The 19,845-nt window shown below is 32.2% G+C and overlaps 1 protein-coding gene across 11 annotated transcripts in view; it reads left to right on the top strand.

The window, feature by feature from the left end:
• Window positions 1-19,845, top strand: part of EPHA5 (EPH receptor A5) — a 356,773-nt gene that overhangs the window by 295,146 nt on the left and 41,782 nt on the right. For all 11 annotated transcript variants that reach the window (XM_005555196.4, XM_005555198.4, XM_005555197.4 and 8 more), the window contains 3 exons: window positions 6,898-6,965; window positions 8,277-8,402; window positions 9,164-9,349. In XM_005555196.4, coding sequence (XP_005555253.1) covers window positions 6,898-6,965; window positions 8,277-8,402; window positions 9,164-9,349 — 380 coding nt within the window. The remainder of the gene's footprint in view (window positions 1-6,897; window positions 6,966-8,276; window positions 8,403-9,163; window positions 9,350-19,845) is intronic.

Consider the following 19,845-nt stretch of genomic DNA (forward strand, 5'->3'; position numbering starts at 1 on the left):
TTATTTTCATCAGTATAGTTGCCTGCTTGCTTTGTTGTGACATTCATAAACATAATGTTAATATTCCAAACGTTCTCCCTGCTTTAACTGAAATCTACCCAATGATAAAAGCCATTTCTGTACTATTTCTGAATGAAACTCAGATGCCTAAAGTTTAAGCACCATATCCCCAACGCTTCCCACATTTTTAGCAAAGGTATTGTTTAAGTTGCCGTGGCCTTTATTGTCATCTCAACCAGTTCAACTTTCTAATCATGGTTTTACTTCTCAAAAAAAAAAAAAAATCTATTTTTACAAACAACCATTTTTGAATTGATGGTTTTAATATAATAATGTCTCTACTTTCTAATGTTACCCCTTATCCACGAATATTCATCTGTGTTTGTGCTTACAGAAACCAATGTATATTTATAGCATACTATTTATTATAAATCAATCTAAAATATCCCATAGTCCCAAAGTAGCCATTTCTTGCGTTTTTTAAATTCAAATGAGTCAAATTATTTTCTTCATTCATTCACGCTTTTTGCTGTCTTCAATATTTTTTACCACATCCTTTGAGGGATTTAAGTGGCAAGGGAAAAGCAGTCACTATTTTGAAAACAGAGATATTAAATTCTTATTTTATTCATTTACCTATTATGTGATCTGTAGATAATAAGCTTCACTTTTTAAATACTTTTTATAATTCTAAAAGTATTTTAAATCAGAGACATAATAAATGAACTCTAGTATATCTCAGAATTCAGACATACAATGAAGAGATTAAAAACAAAATCCAAACAAAACAAATTTCTCTGGCCAAATGATCATCATGTCTTTGAAACATTAACTATTATCCTAATTTTTCAACACATTTTTCTTTCTCTATATTAGCTCTGTTTCTTGAAATGTGTAATGAGAAAATTTTTATTTTCATACACACTTTACATTAATTATTTTATTCATCTTTATAAGATATCTGCCGGGGGGAGGGTGAAAGTACTCTTCCCTTTTATATAGCATGAAAGTGGCATAAAGAAGAAAACCATCCCTTTGTAATAATTCTAGAACTCCATTTAAAGTGCTTTGTGGTAGGCAGATGGGAGTGTTGTTTGACATGTATATAGAGTATATTAAATTTCATTTGAAGGCCTGCTAAGCAAAATACAATCACGAACTTCTCCAAACTATCCATTTTTAAAAGTAACAGTGAAACTTCAGACTACAGGAGATATTAAATGGACCTTCTCAGATTGAGAAATCCAATAGTGGCATCCATGAAACACTTAAAAATTAATAGGAAGTTATGTACTCTAGAATAAGAATAAAACTTTTTAAAAACAGAGAGATTTAATTGTCATAGATAGTGTTATATCAAAATTCTGTCAATTACAACTGAATTCAACATAGAGAATAGTCTTTAATTTATCTTTGTATATTTTGAAGAATTTGAAATTGTTCAGGTTTTCCTATTATAGCTAATTTTAAAAGAATTTGAATAATTTATTGAGAGATTTACAATTTCATGTGTTTAATATTTTAGGAGATTTATTCTAAGAGTTTTAAAATTCTTTGTTTTATATAATATGAAGATACAAAGTGATATATAAAGCATCAAGTAAGATGTAATTTAGCTTCTCACATGGCATTAATCATAGGGCTGTTAGCACTCTTGATCAAATGTGCGATAAGAACTCAGAAAATTGTTTTCTCATTTTGTGTAGTATAATTTTACATAATTCCCATATCCAATGAAGTATGTTTTTCTAAATAAGTGAATTCCTTTTAATCAGTATATCTGAAAATATTTAGTAAATAAAAATAAATTAGCTGCACTTTTTGTCTGACTTAAATCTATCTATGAAGAACTCAAAATGTCAATATTCTGGTAGTATAAATGAGGAAAATATAAATGACTCACACAGTTTTACTAGCAGGACTGCCTAAATATCCAATGCCCCATTTCAGTACATATTCATTTGCATTCCTATTGAAGAATACTGGCTCATAAAACAAAATTTAATCCATGTTCAGTTTTTATTAGATACATTAATAACTTAATGTTCATATGTTTATGTATTTTATGAGGATAAGTTAGCTGACTTTAATTAAACCTTTGTCTAATTGGAGAAAAATCCCAAAGTGAAAAATTCAAAGTATTTTCTAAAAACCAGTATTATTCCTTTCAAGTTTCCAGCAGTGAAATTCTCTATATACTATCATTTATATACAATATTATGCAATGGTTGAGGTCCTTGTTATGTCAGAATACAGGAGTGTGCATATATGAAGAAATGTGACTTTAAACGAGGCTCAATTAAGAGTTTTTATTTTTTCTCATCTCATATAGATATTATTGTTCACTGTAATTTGTTGCTTTTTGAATATTTTTGCTTCAGTTTATAGGAAAAGCATCTCTTAATCTGGAAAACAGAGGAACAATACAGGAGTATCAATTTCTGAGCTAGACACTGCATGTGCTTACTCTTTTAAATAAATAAAGTGCAAAACCACTTCTTCCCCTATTGTATCCCGCTCTACTTTATTTAGATTAAGCTGAAAAAAATTATTTAGATCATATTTCTGTAGGCTAAAGCAATGGAAAGATCTGATAGTATGAAGGCTATTGTTTTGCAAGGATTTCCACTCCGTTTTCTATTCTGTTCACTTGTCCTTTCCTCATTGGTCACAAGAGTGCCATTTATAATGTACTGCTTCTGTACATTACTTGGTACTCTGAAATTCTTGACATTCATATCCCAAATTCATTATCAAGTCCCAAATTTGTACTCAGAAACTAAGTTATTCATTGGCTGTCCATCTCTACACAATTTTTTTATATATTACAGAACTCTTAAATATCTAAATGTAGATATTATAACTGCAACCAAATTTTTAAGATCAGCATTAAGAGTATCAAAAATGTATTATCCAAATCCTTAGAAAAAGCATGAGAGAAAATGGATTGATTTCTAAATAAATGATAAGGTCATTGCTATATTTATATATCTAGCATCTCTCTAGGACATTTAAATAAATATTAATTAATGTGTATGAGTATGAGTTATGCCTATGAATAATTTCTCCTGCCCATCTCTATTACTAAACAGCAAAATCACATTGTTTTCTAAAAGAACATGAGTATAAATGATTAGAGAATGTAATTCCTTTAAATACAGACACTGCAGATGTTTTTGGTATAATAATTTCAAAGCTCACATTAAAATTGTGATGAAAGTAAAATTTTTAAAAAATGTTTCTTTTCCATTCAGAAAAAAAAAAAAATCATTTCCAGAAAGGAGGAGGTACAATTTACATACAGAATAACATATTTATTGACTGTTTTCTGATTGGTTAAAATTATGCATCTGGAGCAGGTACAGAACATGATACTGAATGAATATGCTTCCTGAAACGCTTTTTCAATGAGACTGAACTGCTGCCTGAGTACCAGTCTCTGCCAGCTGCACTTTTACTTGCTGTTTCTTGTTGAGGCTTGTTTTAACGATGCTTCGGGGGATTCCAGAACTTAATTTTACATGTTAATGCGATATGCAGCCGTATATGTTATAGAGCTCCAGAGATGCCCTTAGTCAAGCATAACTCCTTTCAATTGCGCTGCTGACTCTCACCCTAGGTAATGCAATGTTAACTGCTCCTCACCAAGGTATTCCCAAGTCATTTTGTTATGAGATCCAAAGTTTTATTTCCATTTTCATACCAGGAATTTTTATGCAGTATAAATATCCATGAGGTTTATTTAATGATAAAGGCTACTTGAGGATACAATTTTGAAAGCTTATCATTTATTTTTTTGAAGGTGGGAGAGTTGAAGGTGGATTAATAGATATTTGTTTTCTAACGTAAATTGTAAGAACATGTATAGCTTTTAGGTCCCTGTAGAGTTCGTCTAACAAAGTTGTTATTGTCAGTATTATTTAAATAACACAAATCTCTGGATAATTTTGCACAATTGTATTTAGAATGTTATTAAAAAGAAATATTAATAACTGTTTTCTCTAGAGGCACATATATTAAAGGCTAAAAGAATAATTTTATATCTAGCGAAATTATGAACAATGTATTAAAATAACTTAAAACTTAGCTTAAATAGACCAAATATAATTTCAGTGTGGTTTAATGTATTTGTTTCTTCCCTCCTTTTCATTTTGGTGAGGAGATTTAAGATGTCTTAAGGACCCTGGAATGACAAATATATTTAAGTGTTATGAATAAAATTTGAAGCCTTGTGATCCCTGTTGTGTATTTTTCCTCACCCAAGAAGATTATATGTAATATATATATTTACTAGTGTTACTTTACTAATAAGTTGCCAGTTTTTTTAATATGAGAAAGATAACTGTATCTTTTCTTTTCTTTCCTTCTTTTTTTTTTTTTTTTTTTTTTGAGATGAAGTCTAGCTTTGTGGCCCAGGCTGGAGTGCTGTGGCAAGATCTTGGCTCACTGTAACCTCCGGCTCCTGGGTTCAAGCGATTCTTCTGCCTCAATCTTCCAAGCAACTGGGATTACAGGTGCCTGCCACCACACCTAGCTAATTTTTGTATTTTTAGTAGATACTGGGTTTCACTATGTTGGCCAGGCTGGTCTCGAACTCCTGACCTCGTGATCTGCCCACCTCAGCCTCCCAAAGTGCTGGGATTACTAGCGTGAGCCACCACACCCGGCCAGATAACTGTATTTTTTTCCAAAAATGACAAAAGATGGATTGTGTTGACCATTTTTGTAATATATATGTCGTTACACATTGTAAAATGACAAAATATATTCCCTTATCAAAATATACATATATTTTAAATATATCCTAGAATATGTAATCAAAGGACAGTCTCTGTTAGTGCATGTGTAATAGACACTTCATATATGTCACACAGTAGTTCTCAACTAATTTTGTAATGAAAATATTTTATCAGTCTGTCATTTGGCTGTCTTTTCTTAATGCATAAATCAACGGAAATTTTGTTTTTAGTAAACTGAATGTTGTGCTGGGAGCTTATGAATAGTAAAATCACTTCTTTAGAGTTTCACTAAAAATAATTTAAATATTTTCATTTTAGCCAGTTGTTTAATGTTGTACGCGTAATCATCAATTCAGTGTTAATTCAGCACATTCCCTCTCCAAACACCTGTCATTGTGTAGACATAATCAAAATATCATTCTCTCGTTCATTTATTCATTCATCAATGTGACAAATATTTTTAGTGCCAACTCTGAGTCAGGTGCCAGGTCACTGCATGAATTTACAGATGAATAAAATTTATTGCCATTCAAGAAGCTAAAAAGTAGTAAGGAAACCAACAAGGATACTCAAATGACTATGCTGCAGCATAGACTGGAAATCAAAAGACAGGGTAGAGAAAGCTATTGTGCTCCAAAGGGAAAATACTACATTAAGTTTGAGTATCGAGAAAAATGTGAAGAAGGAAAAAAATGGAACTGAACTTTGACAGTTGGAAATTGTTACGAAGAAAATCCTCAGTGAAGGAACCAATATGTGCAAACGTATGAAAGCATGGAGAAATATCCTGGAGATTTCAAGAGAAAGTTTAGTACAAGTGAAGATGAAAAGTTGGAGTTGATTCCGGAAGTGTATGTTAGGGCTACATTTAGGAATCTTTATCTTATTATTTCATTAAATATTTTGCAGTAGATAGCTAATGCAATAGAAAGGCATCTTATATACTGTAATTTGGCCATAGCCATGTATAGTATAGTTTAGGAAAGGAGCTATAGAGTGGAGGAGCATCATTTTGAAGGCACTCATAGGAATGCGGAGGAAAAATATTAGGGACTTAATTGAGGAAATGTTAGAGCTAATGAAAAGAAAGAGATGAGTCGTAGTTCCTGGGATTTGGCTCTAATTTGTTATGAAGAACACAAGAATAAGTCTTTGCTTTTAAGGGACCAAGGCCATAGTGTTATTAACAGGAAAAGAAGGCAGACTATTGTTGAAAGAAGTAAAGAAAAATACACAGATTTCATTTTCAGGTCCATTGAGTTTGAATGTTTGTGGGATACCCCTATAAAATAAATCTACCAGAAATAAAAACATAACTCTCAAAAGAAATTAAACCAGTGAGATAGAGGTATTAATTAAATTGATAGAAATAGATGGATTGAGAGGAGAGAACCAGAGATGTTCACATGGAGGCCCTATGAAAATGTCCATCCATCAATGTAGAGATGAGTGAAAAGAATCAGAAAAGTAGTTAGGGATTTCAATCCATCAGGAATAATGAAAAACCAAGATTGTATTTAGAAGTTAAGATGTCATTTGTGAATCTTAGGAAGACAGATTTTTTTTTTCCAGTAATAAGAGAAATTTGCAAAGACTTGAAAATTTGTGGATAATTGAGAAAACAAAGAGAGATAAAAGTTTGAAAGGTGAAGCTGAGAGCCTTTGCAAGTTGTGGTGAGTTTCATAGTTTTCTGGGTGGATGTGAGCAGAAAATAGTCAGTGGAGCAACTGAGGAATCCAAAACAGTAGAGAGAAAAACAAAAATCAAAACCCTATTGTGCAGGGTGATGAAGGCAAGAAACTATTATTTTTTGGGCAGTTCATTCAGAAAGAGGCAGTGGCCTTTGAACTGCCAAAAAAAAAAAAATAAAATAAAATAAAGTAAAAGAGGAAAAGAGAACAACAATGGCTAGTATATAGTATTTGGTGAAGGGAAGTTTAAAAACAGGTTTGAATGGCTTCAGGCTTCTCAGTGAAATCTACGCAAGATTATTTTCTTAGTGAGGAACACTGGCTAGGGATATAGGTCTCATCCAAACTACTAGTATGAAAATCAGTTTAGGGTTGCAATAATTTCAATTGCGCTTCATGCTTCTGGGCTTGATGTGATTGATTCACCACTTTCAGATGTGGCTAATTCTAGCTTACTTTGTTCCAGGCGGTGTGGCTACAGCAAAGCAAAACAAGATCCGGAAGAGGAAAAGATGCATTTTCATAATGGGCACAGTAAGCAAATTGCAAAAAATAAAAACAGAATAAAATAAGGGATACTTTATTGTTATTTAAGTTTCTTTTCAGGCTAGAAGATTTATAATAACTGACCAAAATAGTGTTTTGTTTTGTTTTTTTAATAAGTGTTCTATTTGTTACATTCCTGCAAAGAATATGGACTTGCGTATTTCTGGCATGCTTTAGGCAATAGCTGAATGCTTTATTCAATTATTTAAATAATACTTTCATTATAATCAAAATAAAAACTTTTTGCTTAATATAAAGAGCTATTATATTTCAAATGAAATTTTCTGGCCTATTCTAATTCCTACCAACACAATGAGTAGAAATCTATCATTAAGTAACATCACCAGGTTAAATAAATAAAATTTCTCAGGTTTTTTTTTTTCTTCTTCTTCTAGCATTTTAGTGGGAATTTACCTGAAGAGATCCTGTGGCAGCAATCTTGGTTCAAATAACTTAAAAAGACCATGTTTTAAAAAATAATGCAGAAAATCATGTTTTAATAAAGAGATTTAACAATTAATCTAAATAAGTTGAATTTTGATGTTTTATTATTTTTCCTTAAATGGTGCAATGTGAGTTGATTTGCCAAGTGAGTGACAAATATATATATATATTTTTCCTCTCTGCCATCTTAAATGTCAAAATCATTAAAGCTATAACTCATGCTGCAAAGCATTGAGTTCATCTCCTAATCCTATCTTATTTAATATTATTTATTTCCAAAAATCTTGATGAGATAATATTAGCAACCGTTAAAGGTGATAAAACTGGAACTCATAGAGCATAAGTCTTGTCTAATGTCATACAGTGACAGAAATACAGTGAGAAGCAGAATACTTTCTTTTGACTTATATGTCAGCCTTTTTGTACCATACCACCAGAAAAGTTACTTGAAATCATTTTGTATAAAATTAAAATTAATAATAATGTGATTATATTGAATATCATCCATATGAAATATAGAAAAATAAATCAGCAAATTAAGCACTTGTATTGTATCGTCTAGTTCGATGAATAACATTGTCTTAATTTGCCTCAGAGACTTTCTAAGTATTATCATTGAGAGGTGTGTTTTCTCAGATATGTCATCACTTTTGCATTTCTTGTGTCTGCAAACAGATTTCTAAAATTATAAAACTATAGTTGTACAACTAACTGTAACTCAGGAGAGGGCTGCTCCTTGCAGTTTGGCTACTTCTAGGAATTAGGGATTTAAGTCATACTTGCATGTTAATAAAGTTCATAATTTTGCTCATCCATCACAATTACTTCTATTTTAATGCCAATTTACTTTTACAGTTAAACTGCCAGGAGTAAGAACTTATATTGATCCACATACCTATGAGGATCCCAATCAAGCTGTCCATGAATTTGCCAAGGAGATAGAAGCATCATGTATCACCATTGAGAGAGTTATTGGAGCAGGTACAACAATGTGTTTGACTTTGACTTTTAACTTTTGTTTGTATTCTAGAATGTAATATATCAGTGTCCTGATCTAACAGAGAATGTTTTTAATCTTTTGTAATTGGCTTGCATTCAAAGTGATATGTAATTGATCACATTTTAAGAGAACCTTCTGTGTAACTCATGCTTAAACCAGCAAATATCTGGTTTATAAAACTTAAAAACAGCAAAAAAACTTTAAATAGATGTTTCACTATTTTATATATATATAATATACATATATATTATATATATATATAGAGAGAGAGAGAGAGACAGAGAGAGAGAACTTGTAATACCCAAAAGTATGTATGTAATTCAGTTTATATCTGTCTTAAAATTGTTTCCTTTTTTTCTAGCTATAACCTGGTTGACTTTTCTCTTCTTATTACTACTACAGTAGACAGAAAAAGAAGAAAAAGTGATTTTTAGTTAGTTGCTTTTAATTTCATTGTACCTTTTTTTTTTTTAAAAGGCTTTTGTAGGTGAGATGGAGGAAGCTAATAGTCCCTGAAGTGTTTTAAGATCATCTGTTATGGTTTGCTCCAATGTACTATTTATTTTCATTACTATCAATAGCTTAGTGTAGACTACCTTTTTCTGACTGTTTTTTGTTTGTTTGTTTGTTTGTTTGATTTTCATTTTTTCGTCTAAGCCTTAGGAGTCTAGGAGGGCATTCAAGTATTAATGGACTAAAAATTTCAAATGTGTTTTTGCATTTTTTTCATCTTTATCACAAGGTGAATTTGGTGAAGTTTGTAGTGGACGTTTGAAACTACCAGGAAAAAGAGAATTACCTGTGGCTATCAAAACCCTTAAAGTAGGTTACACTGAAAAGCAACGCAGAGATTTCCTAGGTGAAGCAAGTATCATGGGACAGTTTGATCATCCTAACATCATCCATTTAGAAGGTGTGGTGACCAAAAGTAAGTATGATGGCAAATTATACATGTGTGTGCATATCATCAATATCTCTTTAGATCATTATTAATTTTAGGGTAAAGAGAAACCAACATTGTAATATATTAATTACTCTAATATTAATGTTTATCATGTATTTTAGATTTTTGTTAAAGCTAATCTTCAATGAACTTGAATTTTCATCTATCTTTTAAAATATATATTTTAACTCATTTGCTATGAATTCAATGCCAGACAAAAATATATCCAGATAAAAGAAGCAGTAAATATATCAACTTTTTTTTTTTTTTAACTGTTGGCTCTTCTACTTTTTATCCTAATGAAATATTAACTTCAAAGTTTTGATTAAGGCATTGAAGTTTAACATTCAATAGGATTGCTATAACCATAGCAATGCCATGTTTTAAGCAGTTCTTTATAGTCAGGTTCATTTTGTTTATTCTTTTTTTTAAAGATATGTTAATAGTTCTAGCGAAAGCAACAACCACAGAAGACAGGGAAGCTCCTTTTAACGAATTTTTTTCGTTGTGAAAGCAAATCTAGTTGTTGTTTTTTTTTTCTCTCAAAAATACCGAGATTTTTACGTCTCTTTTAATTTGTGTTAATGTTTTTTAAACGTGTTCGTGTGGTGAGCCTTGCAATACAAGGATTTTAAATCATTTTCAATCAACAAATAATGTATTTTTGCGGCACATACATTGGCCTTCATTTTCTTTGTATTCATTGTTTCTTTATGATTCCTATGTGCTCTGATGCCTTCCTTTATTCCTGACACCCTACACATCAGTTACCAAAATCCATATCTTAAGGAGGTACACATCTCCAGGAAGCATGCTTAGAGAGGAATGCAGGAAAAGAATAAAATAACCTACAGATGTGGGTTTCTTCAAATCTTGGATTTTCTTCCTCCAGTTGAGTATATACCCACACATTATTCTTTACTTGATGGAAACCCAGACAGGGCATTTCTGGAGCAAGAAGGCAATCCTGAAGTCTTATCAGAAAAGTGTAAAATTGCTAAAGAAAGGCAGGAGGCAGGATCAAGAGAGAGGCAGTCAGAGGAAACAGCACATTTTTTTAAATGGAATAAAACAAAAATATTTTATAACGAGGATATTCTTTAATGGATGTGTGTAAATATGTGAAATAAGAATATAATATAAAAATATGGTCACAGATGCAATAAAATTAAATTAGAATTTGAATGTGGCTATATTCTATCTGAGGGGAAGGACTTCGAAAGAACATCTGTGATAGCAAGTGGCGATTCTGTAGAAGCAAGAATCATAACAACAGAGATTAAGTAAAATTATTTGCTATGTAGAAATGGTATTATCTAATATAAAACATAGTTCTTAATGATGGTACCAGTAATAATAGTAAGCAAATATTTGATAATTTCCATCTTTGTTGCCTCATTCACATGGCTGACAAATTTAACTTTCTGAAAATAAACTCTCACTATCACGTCCCGTTACCCCAGGGTGAATGCAAACTCCATAGGCAGCCAATCTACCCTTCATAATGAATTAAGATGTAATATTTAGAACAATGCCAGATTACCGTTATTATCATGGAAGACCAGGTTGCATAATAGTCAAGAACATGGTCTTTGCATCTAGTGATGCAATTTGAATTTTAATTCTAATATAAACATTTATGTGGTTTTGCACATCATAAACATTTGGAACCTTAGTTTCCACATTAATACTATGGGGTGAGAATATCTTGTAGCATTATTGTGAAGATGACACGAATTAATATGGATGAAGTTTAGAATGGGCAAGGCACAAAGTAAGTATGTATTTAGTACATAGTTATTACTTCTCCACTTATCTCTCTTCCTATGCTCTGAACTTCTCCATATCCATTTTATGCTTAGTCCATTTTAAACTACCTCATATTTTGCCCTGCCTTCATTGCCTCTTTCTGTGAAATTTACACCCTCATGTTCACTACTTTCTCAAGTTCATTGAAAATTTACTCAAAGTCTACCAGCTCTGTGACAGAATCCCTTCCACTTTGCCCTGAAGTAATTTCTTCTTTTGAACACTCTGCATACATGATAATTTTTGCAAGTCTATAATGTTTCTTCATTTGGTTCAAAAGTGTTATTTAAATCTTACTTTTTTTTTTGTCTCTGTTGCTTATATGTTTCAGCTCTCTAGCTAAAAGATGTATGTTCCTTGAAGACAAAGATCGTATCCTAAATATTTATGTAAACATATGGTATTTTACAGATCTTTATTTATTTATTTATTTATTTATTTATTTATTTTTTGAGACGGAGTCTCGCTCTGTCACCCAGGCTGGAGTGCAGTGGCCGGATCTCAGCTCACTGCAAGCTCTGCCTCCCCGGTTTACGCCATTCTCCTGCCTCAGCCTCCCGAGTAGCTGGGACTACAGGCGCCCGCGACCTCGCCCGGCTAGTTTTTTGTATTTTTTAGTAGAGACGGGGGTTTCACCGTGTTAGCCAGGATGGTCTGGATCTCCTGACCTCGTGATCCGCCCGTCTCGGCCTCCCAAAGTGCTGGGATTACAGGCTTGAGCCACCGCGCCCGGCCTTTACAGATCTTTATTACAAAACTTGTTTATTTGACTGGGTCCTGACTGAGATAAATTAAGACAACTTCTTGTAATAATACAAACAAGTTTCTCATATATTGTATATGCACTTTTAGGAGCTAGTTTCAATATCAACAAATGATCATATCTAGATTCTATGAACTCTATTCTAAAAATGTTACTGTGGTTAAAAAGGCAGTTTTAAATTTCTATATCTTAATCAAATGTTCTGCTGGATGTTGCTACTCACCATGAGGCTACACATATATGTAAAGAAAAATGTAAATACTTACAATATTTATTTGCTTTTACTTCTTATTCTGTATGTTTAATTTATTCTATACCTTTATTCTATACATTTATTGAAACAATATTTCTCCTTTATAAATTTGGCTCTTGATGTTCAACTTAGGAAGTCTTCAACTTGTTTTTAATTTACCATGTTGCAACTCACTTTATTTGTGTCCTTAATTTCATGCTCTCTGATCTGATGCTAATTTATTCAGCAATTATTCTCAACCTGCAGCACACAGATAATGAGACATAAGTGCAACTAAATCTTGTGATTTTTCTTATTGAAGCTGAGGTAGGGAGTCTGAAGTAGCCCTTCTATGGGTGGTGTCATTGTGAGCCTTCATCTTTGCAGTATCACGTGCCAGAAGCTTGAGCCCCCATTCAAATCCCTTCTATGATTTATTGTGAAACAGAAACCATCATAAATAGATACATATATTCTAAAGCTCTTTCATAACAAATGACATTAAAAAGAAACCCACAGGTCCTGGCTTAATTGACTCATTTGAAATGCAAGGCACTTTAGTGTAATAGACACAGTGCCAGCTTTTACTATTTAATGAGATTCGGGAAAAAGATAAAAAGGAGACAAAAGTTATAACTTTTTCACTGCAGCATCCTTAGTTCCTGGAGATTTCGTCTACCATCAGTGGAAAATTATTATCCAAACTGACTAAAGGAATATCTATTCAGTCTTAGGATTAGTTATAATTTTATTTCTTAATTTAGAATCAGGTATGAATAACCTTAGTTCTGTAAAATTAATAAATTTAAACAAAACATTACAGAAAAATTAGAGGAATTTCTCTTTCTCTTTATTTCTATATCTGCAGAGATAGAACATACAATTACATTGATTGCCTAAACTGCTAGACAGTTTTGACTTATTGTGTAAATTTATAATTATCTTTCAAATACATTACTTCAGTCTGTCTAGTAAGATCATTTTCTCTATACAGGCTCTTATTATATATTAACTAACATTATTCCAACAGTCGTCCACTACTCTTCCCATTTTGTCACTTTCCACTTTAGTCCACTCCATACACATTGCCCTCAAATCACTGCTTTCCTGTCATGCTTCATCAGCAGTCAAGCAAACAAATCAACCAAAATGCATAGACTTTCATACTTAATCTGAGACATATTTCCATAGTTCACTATTTTCTTTCTGGAAAACTCTACCTTATTCTTGCTCTGCCCCCTTGAGATACTTCAGTGAGGCCAAAAATGTCCTCTCTTCTCTCTTCTTTACTTTCAAGTTTAATTCAAATGTGACCTCTATGAGATCAGTGTCATTTATCTTCATTTTTCCTTCAATCTTGAGTGCCTGCCTGGCATAAAGTGGCCTTCAATTATGTTGAATAGCTGAGTAAAGGAAAACTTCCCAGTTCTACATTAGAGTACAAGTTTCAAAATATGAACTTTGAAGGGCAAAGATTTTTGTTTTGCTCACTTGTGTGTTCCTAGATCCAAGCCCAACATGTGTAGCACTTTATATATGTGTTGAAGGAATGAATTATCAGTCAGAAGTAATTGTCTAAATACCAGTGGCATTTCTATATACTCTGTCATGCTATATGCTTTTTCATAATTAAATCTGCAAATGTTTTATCACCTTTCTTATGCAATGAACTCATTGAAACCAGCATAGGTTTATCACCCCTTTTGTGTCTAGCCAAGGGCCAGACATATTAGGTAATAAAAAAAAAAAAAAAGGAGGAAATTAAAATAGTGAATGAATAAATTGTGGCTATGTAAAGATCATAGGCTAGTTAGAATGATATGATTTATGTTTTAAATTTTAAAACTTTATTATATAAAACCATGGGCTTTTATGAAAAATAATAATAAAATTAATAGAAAGGAAATTGTCTGAAAATCAGTCTTGCATACACCACTATTAATTATTATTAACATTGCATTAAGAATTTACTAAGCTTAATTTTCTTTATATGTTATCTCTTTTAATCTGCACAATATGCTATGCTATAGACATTAGTATTTGTTTTCATTTTACAGAAGGGAAAAATTAGCATTAAAAAAGTTAAATACCTTATCCAATATCATAAAACTAGTGTGGGAATAATGGCAGATTTTAAAACAGTTCTCTCTGATTCCAAAATCCAAACTCTTAAACAGTGGATATAACCAATCTCATATTTCATCATTCTGTACATACTTGACAAGAAACATTTATTTATTCAAAAAAACTAGTTGATCGCCTAATATAGATCTATTCTTACTAATCAGTGGGGCTATAGCAGAGATTAAACCGACTGAATTTCTGCCTTTATAGGGTTTACCTTTGGGCGATGGAGACAGAAATTAAATGAACAAATAACTTAAGATAATCATGTTAAATGGAGAAAATCAAGCTGGGAAAGAAGATTGGGGGTTGCTTCTGTTGAGAGTGGGTGCTTTCTATTTTACTTAGATAAGGCTTGAACAAATTAAAATTTGGGGCCTTACAGACGTTTGGAGGTAGACTGTTACAGGAAGAGGGACCAGCAATGCTCTAAGGAAACTTGCCTGGAAGGTTCAAGAAACAGCAAGAAGGCCATTGTTGCTGCAGTGGAATGATTGAGAGGAGTCTTTGGTAAGAATTTAAATTAACGATGTAGTAGGAGAATAAACAATGTAAAAACTCTTTGCTGCCTGCAAAGACCATCTCTTAATCTGAACTTTGAAGCTGTAGAGCTAACATGGCATAGAATTTGATTTACACATTAACAGGACCCTACTGGGTTAAGAAGAGGTGGTAGGACCCAGTGTTGAAGCAAGGAGGCACTGAAAGCTAATTTACATTGTTCACAGATCATTATGGATTAGGTCAGTGAAATGACCTAACATGGTGGAGGGTAGTGGTTGGATTTTGTAGATATTTTGATGGCAATCACAGTAAACCTTCTTGTGAATTTGATGTGAAGTGTGAGAAAAAGAGAAGAGTCAATGATAAATATAAATTATTTGTCCTGAGTACCTCAAAAAAAGGAGTTGCAATTTATGGGGACAAGTTTGGGAGGAACAAGATTATGCTTGGTGATCAGTAGTTCAGTTGTGGACATGTTAACTTTGAGATAACTATTAGCATACAATTACAGATGTTGTGCATAAAGTTGGATTTAACTTTAGTCCCAATAAGTAAAAAGAAAAATGTCTGAAGTATGAGTGAACTTTAATTTTATGTCTTCCACTTCACAAGAGGAAATAAAATTATATGAACCAGTTATAAACAATGATATAAATAAACAACTTTAAAACTGAATTAGAAACAGAACCAAGCTCATTAATTTGGTACTTGCTTTTCTTTGTTAAGGCAGATACAGGTGTTTAGTAAATACACATATACTAAAAATGAGATATTTACAAGTGCTGTCTCTTAAAGAATCTAAATCTCAATCATCTGAAAAACATATAGGTTTATAGAAAGAAATTTACTGACTTGCAGATTGACTGTTAATAAATGAAACTGTGTTTTAAAGTTATTTTCATGATTAATACAACCAAGTTGTCAGATTTGATCATTTTTAGATTCTCCATCTCTTCTGAAAAGCCTATAATTTCTGATTCCATAATTAATTACTGTATTAATCACTTTCACGAATATAAGAACAATACTAGTTTGTTTTCAATTTGAGAAATGAACATCTATTGAGAAAGTTTACATCAATGTAAACAATCTGAAATAAAGAGGATATTTCAGAAAGCTTGGAATTTCTACCCATAGAGACATTTTGCATTTCCATGCCCCTGTCTCAGGTGAGGTATTCAAACTTTTGATTTTGTCTTATTTTCCCAATCTGAAATTATATAATTTTACAAAGGACTTGTCCCAACACGTTAGCCAGCAAATAAGAACCATAATAAAATTAAAATATCTGAGTACATTTCTAAGTTCTACGCATAGTTTGTTTTTATTTTTGTTGTTTTGTTTTTTTCCACTTTTAATAAGCATTATGTATTCCTACCCCAAGTACAAGATCTTATTTTCTGGTTGACCATTATCAATTAATAATTGATTCACCATATTTGTGTTATCCCAAGTTTCCTTTGGGGTAAGAATAAAAGAAATTTGAAACAGCTGCAAGCATAAGTATACTAAATAAAAAACAATGCAAATAAGATGGCATAATGAAATCATACTATAGGTATATAAGTATAAGCAGAGGCTTACTTTCAATAATTTACAAATCTTAAAATATATTTCTAAGAGAAATGCAGTGACAATAATTTTCCAGTGAATTATGAGGCTTCTAAATGAAATGCTCACTGATAGCCCTAAGTGGTATCATGTGTTTATTGATGAGCTAATGGTTTTGGAAAGGAAGATGGTATGAATGCAAATAAAATAATAAGCCTATATTTAGCAGCAAATCTTATGATGTGACCTAGTTTAGTGTTTCAAAAAATGTAATGTGCCTCTGGGGATATTGCTAAATTGCAGAATCTGTTTCAATAGATCTGATTGGGGAATGGCATTTTACATTTCTAATTAAGTTCCCAGGCCATGTCTATGATGCTTGTCAGATGCCATACTCTGAGAAACAAGGACTAGATCAACATTCCCCAATTTTTTTCATCTAACTTTGAGATATCTTATGGCAAAGGATTGTATTATCAGGAAGGGTATATTCTCTTCTCTTTTGGAGATTTGTGATGGACGTTAGCACCAAAAAGTCACATAATAAGTAAAAACAAAACAAACAAACAAAAACTTAATTTTTTTTGTAATTGTAGAAAAAACATACACACACACCTTGAGCTATACACCCTTAAATTTTTTCAAGTGCACAATACAGTATTATTACCCTTACACACACTGTTGTACAGCAGATCTTTAGTACTTTTTCATCTTGCATATTGTAATTTTGTACACATTGAACAGCAACCCTCCACTTCCCTGTCCCCACAGCTCCTGGAAACTGCCTTTCTACTTTCTGCTTCTGTGGGTTTAACTACTTTAAGTGTCTCTTGAGAATGTAATCCAAGATTGTTCACAATACACTGCTTGGATCATATGTGGATAATGAGCATATATAAAAATAGAATATTTATTGAAGGTGAATTCCTGAATTAGATCTGCCATCAATGGTTGAATAATTAGTTATGGCGTATTTGTGATTCCCAAGTTTGTATTAACACACAAAAAATGAATATTTGTCAGTTTTTAAAATGAAATCAAAGTAAATATTTTGAATTGGCAGACATCACAGTATGGGAGAAAGGAAAACAGCCTCAATATTCAGATAGATATAAATTTGATTCTCAACTTTACTCCTTATATAACTTGCTCTAGGCAACCCAAGTAATATATTGAACCTTTCTGAGCCTTACTTGCCTTCACTGAAAAAGTCTATTATAATATCACATTTATAGAATTTTAATATCAATAACATTGCCTTATAAAGAGTAGATGCTCAATAAATTTGAGCTCTTTTATAGTTATCAATAATAAAGGTAAATTTCTCAAGTAATGTATTTCTGTTACTTCATGTACTCTCCCTGGGCTGGGCCTTCAGTAAATAATAGAAAGTAATATAAAAACTCTCCTCTGTGATTAAAATCATGTTTTGACATGCTTTATGAGCTCTTTTTATATGGATTTTTGATAACATGCTTTCAAAATTATTGGCAGATCTACTCTTTGTCTGTACTTCAAGCTGGATAATGGAAAATGATTTATACACTTTTATTGAATTTACAAGGGTTAGAGTAAGCCATGTTAATTATTGCTATGTCATTTTTGCAGGCTAGCAGGAACTGAGACAAAACATAAGCCAAATTAAATATAATTACCATTAAAATGACTCAAGCATGAAAAATAATCGAATGGGTCCTGAAGTGTCTTATTCCTGTCAACAAAAGAAGATCATACTTGTTTGCAAACATTCATTTTAATTGCTTTTCCCCCATCATGTGAAATATAAGAGGTGTTTTAGGTCCTTATCATCTTTCTCAAATAATGTTTTTGTTTTTCACATCACAACCTACACTGTCATAAATAATTAATCTGCCTTTTAAAATTAGGTGACACTAGCTGAAAAATCTTACAAGATGAATACCAGGTGCCCATCTCTCTTTTTCTCCCCCAAATGTATATTATACAGTGCGAACACGTTGTCTGATCAGTGCATTCTCTTTAGAGTATAAATTCTGTCTTCTAAGTTCAATGAATTTGGTTTGAATTTAAGATGAAGATTTTCCCAAGAAAGAGATCATTTTTTATGAGCATTCCATCCAAATTCTACTTTCTAGATCTTGGGTGAGCAGTGATCGTATTTACCACTGACCCACAACTCTAAAAATAAAGCCTAAAATATAAAAAGATAGGCAGAAAGAAGAAATTCTAGAAAGGAAAGAAGAAAGAAACTGAAAGTGCTGTAAGTAGAAATACAGGAAAAGCCCTGCAAACATAAAGGACATGGGGTAAAGTAGATAATGATAATATAGATTAGTGGAGCACAGCGTCTGTTCATGTGATATGAGCTGAGAGGTGCCATGCAGGAAAAGCTGAGACTATATTCTCTAGATGTCTACTGGAATTCAGGTCTTTCCATTCATTATAATGTGATAACCCTCTCAATAGATTTCTGTAAATGAGGGGCGAGATCAGGCAGAATCCAAGTAAAAGAGGCACACAGGGGGGATTTCTGGAATTACAGGCTGATTCCAGAAAATCTAGGCCTCCTTTTAGTTAGATTAGGGCTGATCTTCGTCAGGTACATGCTGTTGTGGCTCTATTCATTGTAAATTGATTGAAATCTTTCTATACTGTGGATAATAACTGATGCTGGAGATTCCCATGTGTCCCCTTTATATGAGTAACAGTTTCTTCGCTGAGTACTTTCAAATTCCTGAAACTGGGCAAATGATGGGATAATGCCTGATATCACAGGGTGATCCAGGATATTTCAGCATTATCGCTGGTATACATTCTGACATATAGGTACCCGTGCTCAAACAGTGGGGCTGTCACTCCTGGGAGAGGTATATTACTTTTGTTTCCTTGAAAGAAAAGGACTTCAGATGAATATAAAAGGTTGAAATGGGCTCTGAAATGTGAGAATGGGACAAAAAGAGTCCAAAGCAGAATTGTGTCTATTTTAGAATTTGCCTGAGGTCCTTCAGAGTCTGACAATATAATTAAAATAAAGTTTAAGTTGCAAGTATTTTCTATTCATGAGTGTAGATTACAATTATACTAATGATAAAAATTTCATTATCAATTTTTTTCCTGTTGTGTTCTCGAGCCATTTACAAATACAATGTAAAGAATTATGTTTCTACTAAGAAATTTCATTTCTATCTAGTTTTACGGTCAGTATTTGTCACCTCATCTCCTGTGACTTTATGATTTAAGAAAAGAAAAAATTCCGAGCTCTGACCATATTTGAACTAGATGGGATCTTTCTTGGCAATATGCATAGACATGTGCCACCTCTCTTCCTGGAACTCTGGTCACTTTTTATTACACCAGTGAGTCCTTCACTCCTCAAGGAGCAGATTAAATTACATCCAAAATGCACTCTCTCTGCATATGTGATCTCTCACCTAACATAGGCGTCTACAAACCTGTGTCAAATAAAATATTTTAGATAAATATTTTTTACAACTTTTATAAACTTTAGAGGATGAGGAA

This window comes from Macaca fascicularis, chromosome 5 (genome assembly GCF_037993035.2).
Source record: "Macaca fascicularis isolate 582-1 chromosome 5, T2T-MFA8v1.1".
NCBI lineage: Eukaryota > Metazoa > Chordata > Mammalia > Primates > Cercopithecidae > Macaca > Macaca fascicularis.